The sequence below is a fragment of the Myotis myotis genome, unplaced genomic scaffold (genome assembly GCF_014108235.1).
Source record: "Myotis myotis isolate mMyoMyo1 unplaced genomic scaffold, mMyoMyo1.p scaffold_m19_p_10, whole genome shotgun sequence".
Lineage (NCBI taxonomy): Eukaryota > Metazoa > Chordata > Mammalia > Chiroptera > Vespertilionidae > Myotis > Myotis myotis.
In genome coordinates this window covers 17,937,678-17,950,220 of record NW_023416314.1, presented here as the reverse complement: position 1 = coordinate 17,950,220, position 12,543 = coordinate 17,937,678, and the positions used below count along the sequence as shown (strand labels likewise).

The following is a 12,543-nucleotide window of genomic DNA, read 5'->3' as shown; positions in this document are numbered from 1 at the left end:
CCAGAGAGAACTGTTACCTTTGTAACAACTGAAAGTTATTTAAAAGCTATGAGACCTTCTTGGCTGTCTGAAGGAAGTGGAAACGTGGTTTTGACAGGACATGGTTAAAGGCAGTGATTAGAAAAAGTAAAACCACCTCACGTTTGGTCCTCACTGCATCTAGACTCACCAGTAAGCCAGAAAAGGGGAATAGATTCGACTTGACCAGCTTGTATTGAGGGAAAAAGTAAACGATGATTTCTGAGGTAATAGTCTGAATTATGCCCTGAGCTTTAAAAAAGAAATAGTCTAAGCTTTCCTTCTCTGGGCACAGCTACCTCCTCTATAAAACAAAGGATTTTTCTGGTGGTTCCTAACCTTGTTTTCATCCCAGAATCCCTTGAGAATCTGAGGAACCTTACTGATCAAGTTGAAGAGTGTATGGATTTCTCTACAAAATAGGTACATGCACACCCAGAATTTTTCATACGAATTCACATAAAATAGGTTTCATTGGATTGAGAGGCTGATTTCATGGAAATGATGGAGTGTAGTTCTGTAGATGTTAAGTTTGATGAGCCCGTGACAAATTCTTGTAAAAATATTCTTCAGAACAAGAACAAGATAAGTGTGGTGTGTGTGTGGTGTGCGTGTGTGTGCGTGTGTGTGTGCGTGTGTGTGTGCGTGTGTGTGTATGTTTTGTTTGTTTGTTTTGGGGGGGAGTTGTTTTGTTTGGTTAATTACAAGCACTTAATATCCAACCCTGGCAAAGAGGCAGCCTCCTTTCTCACCCTTTTTCAAAGCCTGCAGGTTGTGAAACTTTCAGTGGCTTAGCACAAAGGGCCTGCGGTTTCTTCAGGTTGCTTGCAGTGATGCTCAGAGCCAGGGATGCGGTCCATTAATTAAAGTCACTTCTGCACCTGGGCTTCCTCTCGTTTCCTGAAGGCTGTCATCCATGTCTTTCTGGGTCACCTCACTTCTTCCTTCCAGCTCCACTGCATCTAAAGGGAAGAGCACGGGGACAGCCCAGCCCCCTTGAGTGCCTATGGCCCTCCGCTTTGAAAATACTTTACTGATCAAGTTGAAGAGTTTGAATTTCTCCCATTTCCATCATCTACAGGAAACATGTGTCTTCTCCTGTTACCCTCGAGTTTCCACTTCTGTCAGCTTCTATTGTAGGTCAGAGCTGCCACCAAGTGTGTGATCTTATGCAAAGCTTTCTTTTGATGTTTCCTTTGGATCGATGTAGAGTAGCTGCAAGTGCAGAACAAATTTTAGAAACCAGCAGGCCTGGCCTAAAATCCTGGTAGTTATTTCAGTCCTTTGTGCCTCATTTTCTTTCTCTTCCTTTATCAAATGAGTATAATAATATATCCTGGGGTCTTTGTAAAAAAATAAAGTATTGAATGAGCTTTGTATAGGGCCTGGCAAATTATAGAAGCATAACAAATATTATCAAAACAAACTATAGGCCATCTTATTTTTTCAAAGTGACTTGTAGTTCTCAGGGCATCCATTTTTTCATCTATAATCGATTTAAAGTATATTCTGTTTAATTCAGTCCCCACTTATTGAGTACCAATTACTGTGGAGTTTGTAAAGATAAGGAATGAAGGAGGTTACAAATTAGAAGTCACAGAGAAACAACAAATCAGAGTATTACCCAAATCAGGGTTCTGATACTTGATGAATAGTCTTGAATAAGATAGTAGGTGAGCCGAAACCGGTTTGGCTCAGTGGATAGAGCGTCGGCCTGCGGACTGAAGGGTCCCGGGTTCGATTCCGGTCAAGGGCATGTACCTGGGTTGCGCACATCCCCAGTGGGGGGTGTGCAGGAGGCAGCTGATCGATGTTTCTCTCTCATCGATGTTTCTAGCTCTCTCTCTCTCTCTCTCTCTCCCTTTCTCTCTGTAAGAAATCAATAAAATATATTTAAAAAAAAAAAAGATAGTAGGTAATGATGCTCCACAGTTTTCTCACCAGTAAATGAGACTAATACTCAACCCACATAGTGGTTAGAAGTGTTATGTGAAGTAAAGTGTGGAAGGTTCTATGATGCCTGAAACATAAAAAGTGATCAGGAAATGTTTATCAGCAGAACAATGCAAAGGCCATAGATAGATCTGAGGCTCTTTTAATTTTTTAAATATCTCACCCCAGCTTTTATCAAAAATAATAAAATGTACCTATATCCATAAAAATGTTTTTTGCTATAAAATATTTTGAAAACTTTATATAACTTTATCATTGAAACTGTTAATATAATAGTAACATTTTTATAAAATATTGTGGTAGTAGCTTTTTATATAACAATGGAAAAGAAAAGTTGAGTTTGACTAATTGTAGCAATATTACATTACATTATTTTCAACATTGTGGTTATTTTTGATTGTTTGAGCCACTAATTTTCTTTTAGGTCTCAGATCTTTATGTAAGCCCTTGAAAATGCTGAAACTTTAATGCTCAAAGGATAAAACCCCCTGTCTGAGTGAACTAAGGAAAAGGGTGGCAAATGCTGTGACAGAGTTCTGAGGAAGCAAAAATGAAGGCAGGAATAATTCTAAGTAAAGAGGATTAAGGAGAAGTTCAGCTAGATGGTATATTTGAGCGGTGAAAAACAGGCAGGCATCTGACCATTAAAGGTATGTGGTCTTATATGACTGGAGCAATGGACTCCAAATAGAGGTTTGAACAATTTAGAGATGTGCAGGAGATCCCAGGGGATGGGAGGAGGGAAAGAAGAAATGGTATAACATATTTGCTTTTACGAATAATTATAATGTCTAATTATTGTCTGTTTACAATGTGTCTAATATAATAGTTCAGATAAGCAATTATGGAAAAAAATGGAATAAACTTATCAATAATAGGTCATTTTTACCTACTTCTCTCCCCAACCAATATAAGGGTAAGATTTACTAATTTTTAACTGTCAAATGAGATGTAAAAGCAGTGGGACAATTGATTATAAAGCTAGTACAAAGGTTAAAAGACAAAGGTAGAACAATCATGTGTGACTATAATAATAAATCAAGGGATACACACAGACCCAAAAAAAAGGTAAAAATAATGACAGAAAGATAACAGTGGAGAGAATGAGTAAAAATTGTAGTGATTTTATAATCTCTTTGAACTTAAGCTACCAATATCTTTAAAAAGACTACTATGAAATAGAGATAGGCCCATACATAGAGAGCAGGCTGACAGTTCTCCATGGGGAGTGATGGGGGCGCTGTGTGTGTGTATGGTGGGACTGAGAAAAAAGAGAAAGAATTCATGGGCATGGACAAGGGCAATGGTGTAGTGATTGTGGGGAGGAGGGGTGAGTAGAAGTTGAGGAGGGTATATGAGAAATAAATGGTGATGGACAAAATAAAATAAAATGGAATATAAAGACTGGTATGAACATAGCTTGGTATATATGAAGTATGTGGTAACCACATATCAAAAATCTGTAAAAGATTTACAAGAAATAAAGACAAAGGAATCTAAATATAATACTATAGTCAACAACATACAAGAGAAGAGAGCAAGAAAATAAAAAATAAACAGAGAACTATAAAAACTTTCAGAAAATAATACAATAGCAATAACTACATACCTATCAATAATATATTTAAGTGCAAATGGGCTATTAAAAGACATAGGGTGGCTAAATGACTACAAAATCAAGATATATATATATTATATACATGTATGTATATATGTACATATATGTACACATATGTACATATATATGTATATATGTATGTATATTGCCTACAAGAGACTAAAAATGAAATTCTACAGAGATTGAAAGTAAAGAAATGGAAAAAAAAATAATATTTTATGCAAATAGAAACCAGAAAATTTAAAAAGCTGAAGCAGCAATACTGATATCAGACAAAATAGACTTTAAAATAAATGCTATAACAATAGACAAAAAAGACCATTTTATTATATAAAGGGATCAATCTAACAAGAGGATATAACTCTTATGAACATCTATGCACCTCATTTAGAAGCCCCTATATATAGAAAGTAAATATTGTTAAACCTTTAGCCAGACTCATCAAGGAGAGGGCCCAAATAAATAAAATCATGAATAAAAAAGAAATGACAACAGACAGCACAGAAATACAAAGATTGATAAGAAAATAGGATGAAAAAATTGCATTGTATGCCAACAAACTGGACAACCTGGAATAAAGGGATAAATGTATAAAAATACTCAATATTCCAAGACTGAATCAGCAAGAACCAAAATCTGAACACACTGATAACTACTTAAAGTATTAAATCAGTAGTCAAAAAACTCCCAACAAAGGTCCTGTACTAGATGGCTTCACAGGGCAATTTACCAAACATTCAAATAGTTAACACCTATTCTTCTCAAACTATTTAAAAAAACTGAAAAGTAGGAAAAGTTCCTAGACTCATTTTTTGAGGCCAGCAATATCCTGATACCAAACCCAGATAAAGAAGATAAGACACTACAAAAAGAAAAAAGAAAATAAGGAAGAAAATGCAAGCCAATATCTCTGAAGAACATAGATGCAAAAATTATCAACAAAATATTAACAAACCCAATTAAACAATACATTAAATAATACCCTATGATGAAGTGGGATTTATTCCTGCAATGCAAAATTAGTTTAATATCTATATATCAATTAATATGATACACCACATAAACAAAATGATGGATAAAAATTATATGATCTTATCAATAGATGCAGAAAAAGCTTTTCACAAAATTCAACATCTGTTTATGATAAAAATTCTAAGTAAAGTAGGATTGGAGGGGTATACCTAAACATAATAAAGTTCATATGTGACAGAATCACAGCAAACATTTTACTCAATGGGAAAAAGCTAAAAGCTTTTTCTTTAAAATCAGGAACAGGAAAGGATAGAGATGTCCACTTTCATCACTTTTATTCAACATAGTATTTGAAGTCCTAGCCACAGCAATCAGACAAGAAAAATAAATAAAAGGCACCCACATTGGAAAGGAAATCATATCATTATTTGCATTTAACATGATGTTATATTTACAGAACCCTAAAGATTGAGGGAAGGCGAGGGGTGGTGGGGTAAGAAATTCACCAGAGGACTTGTATGCATGCATATGAGCATAACCAACTGACACAGACAAGGGGGAGGGGGAAGGTGAGGGCATGTGTGGGGGGTGGGGGCAGCCGGGGGAGAGGTCAATGGGGGGAAAAGGAGACTTATGTAAACAATAAAGAATTTAAATTAAATAAAAAAGATTCCCCCAAAATCTACTAGAACTTATAAATGAATTCAATAAAGTAGTAGGATAGAAAATCAATATTCAGAAATCAGTTACATTTTATACACCAATATTGAACTTTCAGAAAATTTAGAAAACAATCCCATTTATAATTGAATAAAAAAGAATAAAATATCTAAGACTAAATATAATTAAGTAGGTAAAAGACCTATACTCAGAATATAAGACATTGAAGAAATTGAAGAAAATGTAAATAAATGGAAACATATTCCATGCTCAGGAATATAAAAAATTGGCATAATCGAAATGTCCATATTACCCAAAAGCAATCTATAGATTCAAAACAATTCCTATCAAAATACCAATAAGATTTTTCACTGACCTAAAGCAAAAAAAAAATCACAAAATTTATATGGAATGACAAAAGACAGAATACCCAATGCAATCTGGAGAAAAAAGAACAAAGTTGGAGGTATCATACTACTTAGTATCTAGCTATACTCCAAAGCATAATAATCAAAACAGCATTTTACTGGCATAAAAACAGACACATAGATCACTGAAGCAGAATGAAGAGCCTAGAAATAAACCCACACCTATATGATCAATATATGACAAAGGAGGCAAGAATATACAATGGGGTAAAGACAGTCTATGCAGCCAGCCAGCATGGCTCAGTGGTTGAGCATCGACCTATGAGCCAGAAGGTCATGATTGGATTCCCAGTTTGTGTACTGGGTTGCAAGCTCGATCCCTAGTAGGGGGCATGCAAGCTTAGTCTCAGTCAGGGCACATACTGTAGGCAACCGATCAATGTTTCTCTCTCACTTGAATCTCTCTCTCTCTCTCTCTCTCCCTCCCTCCCTCCCACCCACCTTCCTTCCCTTGTTCTCTCTCTAAAATCAATAAAGAGAGCCAAGGTATCTCTAGGTCTAGACAGAAACAAATGCAGAAATTAAGAGACCAGAATATACTAAGCAAGACTTGATACTGACTGTAGAAAGCTGGTTTGCATTTCTAAGAGCTCTCTTTACCCCCAAAAGACCTTCACCTCACCACTCTCTTACTACTCTAGTCCAACTTCAAGGATGCCTCTTCAGGATTAACCCCCAAATCTGAAAATCCCAGATGTAGTAGCCACCTGGTAATAATGGCAGAGGGGAGAGGATAGAAGCAGAAAACTGCCGGGAAATATTTATTCAATATTCAATTTTCTAGTAATTAGGTATGCAAAAGCAAGACATTATAATGTAGATCTCATTCATTGCCTCATCTATTTTTTATTTCTTAAGTTAAAAAATGAGCTCATTTGATAAGTATGTGATATATGAATCAGTAGACAGGCTTTTGGTTAAATGGCATTGCCACTTGACAGATAAAAAACATCATAATATTTAAAATTCTTCATCCCCCAATGTATCAGTGGCCTAAAGTACAGGAGTGTTCATAAACTATCTTTAAAAGGAGAATATAATATGTTGTCTGCTGTCAGTGAGAAAGGACTTATCTTAAATCAAGAGCTGAAATAGTGCCTTTTCTAAGATACATTTCTTTCTTTAAAGGAGGTGAACTTTTAAGCCAAACCTCGTAGGGTTGGAATTACATAGGACAGTAAATCAAGATAGTGACAATCTATGGAGATTATAGTCAATTGGCTAAATTTAAATAGATTGTTATTCTCACAAGAGAATGCCTATTTATTTACAAAAATATATATTACTTTTGCTTTCAAATGTATCTTTTTTGTAGCATTGTATTTGGGGAATTAAAGTGGAATGAATACATTATATTCCATTTTTATAGAAACCGAGCGCTGTCTAAATAAATGAACAGAATTTTTGATGGACCATCTTGAATGGATTACATAACTTTTGAGATCACTGTTTTTCAAGTGTCTGAAGTTAATATCCCTCCTAGACATAAATTACAAAATAAAATCAGCTATTCCTCGTTTGCTTTGCTCCTGAATGTGTCTCCATTCTACATGTTGTAAATCAAGTTTGATCTATATTAAAACAAGTTGATGTTTCAAAACTGATACCTTTATTGACGACAATATCTAAGTGCAAATTTGTAATATTCAGCAACCTAGAATCTAATACAGTTGTTACAAAAAGCTCAATCATCTCAGTAAGTGTCAGGTCTGAGCAATTGGCAAGATTGAACCCACATTTTAAAATAACATAAAAGATGTTGACTAAACAGACTCAGCCATTTTTGTATCTTAAATAGTTTAATATGATCACATTGCTTGGCATAAACTATTATTTTCTGGACTAGGAGGATTCAATTTTAGGATTTTAAGTTCAGTGGAGTCACTGGTTCTTACCAAAAGCAATATAGTCTATTTCCTCTTTCCTAAAAGAAGTCAGTCCAAACTCTAGTGGCATATCAAATAAAACTACAACAGCCACCTCTATTATGTTTCAGGTTGCTTGAGTAGGTTGATGCACCAGTGAAATATATATTTCAGGAGCTTAGAAGAGAGAAAAGGACAAAAGTACTAATTAAATTTAAATCCGTATATTTCTGGAATGATGACTACACAGGAGAATACGGTAATTCTAAATGTCAACCTCATTTTCACTGAACTTTAAAAATTTTTTAATAATGCTGTAATTTTTCACCTTCATATAAGGCTCAAGGTCCATTTTTAACAAAGGTCTCTAAAGAGCCCACATGCAAAGTCAGGTATCATGTTTTTATGTTTAAAAAGTGCAATATGAGCAGCCAGGTATGGGTTTCAGGTCTCATTTACATACCCTTGCTGCAGGAGTGGCACTGCCGAGAAACTCCCATAAATCATCTCCTGGCTGTACACAATTAATTTTACTTTCTGTACTTGCCCGCCTCTATGTTTTTATGCTGTTTCTTTTTATGTTTAATTGTTGAGGTTGCTCATGGTTTGGGGTGAAATACCCAAGCTTAATATTAAAATATTGCTGGATAATATTATAGTAGAAGTTTTAATAACCCAATCCAAGGTCACCTTTTTCCACAAGTTTTAAAATTAACTGTCAAAAAAGTATCAAAAGAAAAATAACCTGTAACTTCCTAACCCTTTTATATGTGAGAAGATATTAAGTGGGTTTACTGCATAATTTCTTGAAGGGTAAAACATTTCTACCATCACGGTGTATTTTCCCCGCGATCTTTTACCTTATTTATTGTTACCTTGGAAGTGATTTCAGACTTCATGAGAGTTTCTTACTACTTAGCTTATTTTCAATAAAACAAGGGGAAACACCCTTTTTTAATGATTTTCAGAATAGCTATTCTTCCAGACGGGAATCTGCGGATCCTAAATGCTTCTAAATCAGATGAGGGAAAGTACGTTTGCCGAGGGGAAAATGTCTTTGGTTCTGCTGAAATCATAGCTTCAGTATCTGTAAAAGGTAAGAACATGTGGCTAAATATTTCATAAGCCTAATTTCATGGCCTTATCAGATAGTGAATAGAAATAATATGCATGTGTAGATGTATGTGTGCATGCTCCTGTTTATGAACTACGTTGTAAAAATAGAACTAATATAGCCACATGGTCCCTTTCCATTATTTAGGGCACCATAAAGAAATGGAATTCTTGTTGGTAGAAATTTAAATTTTTTTCTTTGAACACAATATGTAAGAGGATGAAGACAGCTTGGTGAAATTTTAGTCGGTGTCTCAAAATTTAAAAGTATGCTAACAGTATAAAAATATTTTTTCTCTACCAAGATTAATTTTAGAAATAATCAGTAATATTCCCTTATTACCACTTCCACCGAGGATTTGGGGTAGAAAGGCAGGAGGAGGACATGGGTGTGGTATGTGAGTGAGCTCGGAGAAACTGACATACCAGAGCTGCCCTTTGACGTTTGCATCAATGGAATTTTTTACATAATGTCATTTTTTAACATTGCAAATATTGCCTCAAATGTTTACTTGTAAAGTAAACTGGATGTCAAGCCTAGAACTTTCGAGACTACATGTCACTGCTTCATACTAAGAAAATCTTAGGTAGTGTCTTTGTTAGCAGAGGAATATTTTTAAAGTTGAACGCTACACTTAATTGATTTTTTTCCATTTGCGCATGTATTTTATAATAAGCCATATTTGGGCCATAAAAAGGTAAAACTGTTAATTTATCTCATTCTTTAGAAATAGAAAAGTGAAATAGACAGCACTCCAATATTTTAGGGAACAGGCAAACATCACTAGAAGGAACATGATTTAAACGATGTTTTCATTTATTGCAGACACTACAGGAATCAAACTCTGCTTCTATTTCCAGTCTGTGTCTTATTCCTTCTCTGTGCTAAACAATGAGGCAATGCTGTATCCAAGGACTTTCTTTTACAACAACAAAAATATTCTAGCACTTTCCAAAAAAAAATAAAAATTCTTAAATGGAATATTAATTACTGGGAATATTCTAATTCTTACAGAGGTTAAACCACAGTATTATGTGATTTTCCTCTCTGATGAAGCCAGAGATTAGATTGCCACATGAATATCTGACTTCTAAAATGTCAACATTCATCGTGGCATTCCTTTCCTGGCATCACACCCACTTTCCTCTGGGTGACTATTCAGAAGGATGTTGCATATTAAAGGATCTTAACCACCCCTGATTAGGCATGGTGCTTCATCAGATTGTGCTATTGTCAACAATAGAGTTGGAATAGGAAAACTGGGCTAATTGTTAATCACTTGTGTCAAGTCTTCTTCAGGTATCTACAATCGGGATTCCAGGAAATAAAGACAACATCAAAATCCTATCTCCATCACTTCCCTACTTTATTCAAAATAGCAAGTTATATCGCAGTTATTTGATCACTGTCTTTTTAGAATAATTTTTTCTTTTTCAATAACAGTCAACATACAATATTATATGAGTTTTAGGTGTATAACACAGTCACTAAACATTTATATCTTACAAAATTGATCACTATCTTAAATAGCCCTTGGATGCATAGCTCATATTAACCTTTATTGGTTCAAAATTGCCCTAAACCCTGTAAAAATGTACCTATTTATTTTGTAATTTAACTTTATCTCACTTAGCATAATACTCTCCACGTCCATGAATAAGCCAGTCAGAGAAAGACAAGTACCATATGATTTCACTTAAATGTGGAATCTAATGAACAAAGTAAACTAACAAGCAGGGTGGAGACAGACTCATGGGCATAGAAAACAGACTGACAGCTGTCAGAAGGGAGGGGGTTAGGGGCTGGGTGAGAAGGGTGAAGGGATTAAGCAAAGGAAAAATAAAGATTCAGAAAAATCTGTATCTGGAACAACTTTATGGCGTAGATTCCTTGCTAAGTTTTTCTCTGTTATTTAAAATATAGAACGCAGGGAAATACTATGTGTGATATTAATTAATATATTTTTATTTCTGTAGAACCTACAAAAATAGAACTTACTCCTAAAAGAACAGAGTTAACAGTGGGAGAAAGCATTGTTCTTAACTGTAAAGCAATCCATGATGCTAGTTTGGATGTCACTTTCTACTGGACACTGAAAGGACAGCCTATCGATTTCGAGAAAGAAGGTGGACATTTTGAAAGCATCAGGGCCGTAAGTGAATACACTTTTATTTTTTGAGTAATAACAATTTTAGAAATTTAAGTTCAAATGTAAAAAACGTTCATATTCATGTAATGCTAAGAAAACATAGGGATAAAATCAATTTGATTTAAGCATATTTTTCCTTATTTTATATTAGGCCAAACTGAAAATAATAATAATTTTTAAAAACCCAGTAATAAATTGGTAATACTATATTATGCAAGTCTGGTTTATTTGCCAATTTCATTTACTCGATTAATATTGTCAACATTTCCACATTACTTCTCAAAAGTTATGTTGCTACATAAAGTGACTAGTGATATTTAAAGCATTCTTATGAATATTTATGATACAATAAATTAATGAAGTAACCTGGCTGTCCTACTCCTCGAAAAAAGGTAATTTGGGGAGATTTTTAAATTTCTCACAGGCTACAGAGCTAAACATGCAACCCATAGTCAGAAAGGCATATTAGCCTTAGATAAACATTCGCAAGCATACTCGTTTCTTCCTCACCAAATATTTTCTTTGTGATGTCTTCTTTTACTTTATATATCTACATGGCAATCCACTAAATGGAGTGGGAAATCTTTTTAACCAAATACTATAGAACCATCACAGTGTCTTTAGCCAACAGAGAAGTAAAAAAAACACCTCCTCCTACTCTTACTTAAGACATAAAAGAGTATTTGACAGAGGGAGAGAGAAAGATGGATGGAATTAGGGAAGCAGAGAAAGATTGTGGCTGCTATATCCCATCTATATTTGCTAAAGGGATGGATCCAAATGCAATTTATGCCTACAAATCCAATTTGAAATGTCACATGCTTATTAACATCAGTTTATTTTTCTATAAACACTTTGGGAAGCACTGGAAAACCATAGCTATTATGAGCTCAAACAGATAAAACTCAGTTTGGATTGCATTTTATTATAACTGTAATGTAATACAGTGAAAAGTCCTGGACCCAAAGTCAGGGATTTTCTGGATCAATTTCCAGTTCAATCTTTAATCAGCTATGTAACCAAAAGCCAGTCAATAACTTGACCTATTTGGGCATTAATCTTATAAAGTGAAACAGTTGGACCAGATAATTTCTAAGAACCTTTCTCACTCTAGAATTTGATAAATTTATATTATAAGAATGAAATATGAATTATCTTTGTAACATTTGCCAGTGTAACCAAAATTAAACATTTTCTTCCAAATTATCCATTTTATCCTGATTTACTTTGCAATAAATGGGTAAGACTATATAAATCAGAAACAATTACCAACATCATTATTCATATCTCACTAAATAAATTAATTTTACTTGTTAATGGTTATGTTAAATACAAAATATTTAGGTGATATTAAATTAAACTCATTTTCCTCTAATTAATTTTTCCTTTTTTCTTTTACCTTGAGTTGATAATTCCTTCAAGATTGTGAACAAATTTTATGCCATCATTGTCACAAAGAGAACCAGAAAAAATGATACAAAAATATTACATTTGAAAGCAAAACATTTACCATCAAAGATATCGCTTCTTAGGATTATCTGTAAATCTTCATTTTAAGTGATCAGATATATAACGTAAAAATATATCTAAAATGAATGTTGATTTTTCTTTATATAAGTGGGTCCCCACTTTATTTAAAAAATACTAATAGAGAAATTAATGGTCCTGATCAAATTATATGAATTCTGGTTTTTGTCTGTTAGACATTACCACTTTGGTTTAATGTCATTCATTTGTATAGACAAATACCTGTAATCCCTTCCATA

At 34.1% G+C, this 12,543-nt stretch overlaps 1 protein-coding gene across 1 annotated transcript in view; it reads left to right on the top strand.

Moving 5' to 3' along the window:
• Positions 1 to 12,543, top strand: part of CNTN5 (contactin 5) — a gene marked incomplete at its 5' end in the record, with an annotated part of 450,105 nt that overhangs the window by 311,755 nt on the left and 125,807 nt on the right. The window contains 2 exons of the mRNA XM_036323984.1: positions 8,483 to 8,610; positions 10,605 to 10,780. Coding sequence (XP_036179877.1) covers positions 8,483 to 8,610; positions 10,605 to 10,780 — 304 coding nt within the window. The remainder of the gene's footprint in view (positions 1 to 8,482; positions 8,611 to 10,604; positions 10,781 to 12,543) is intronic.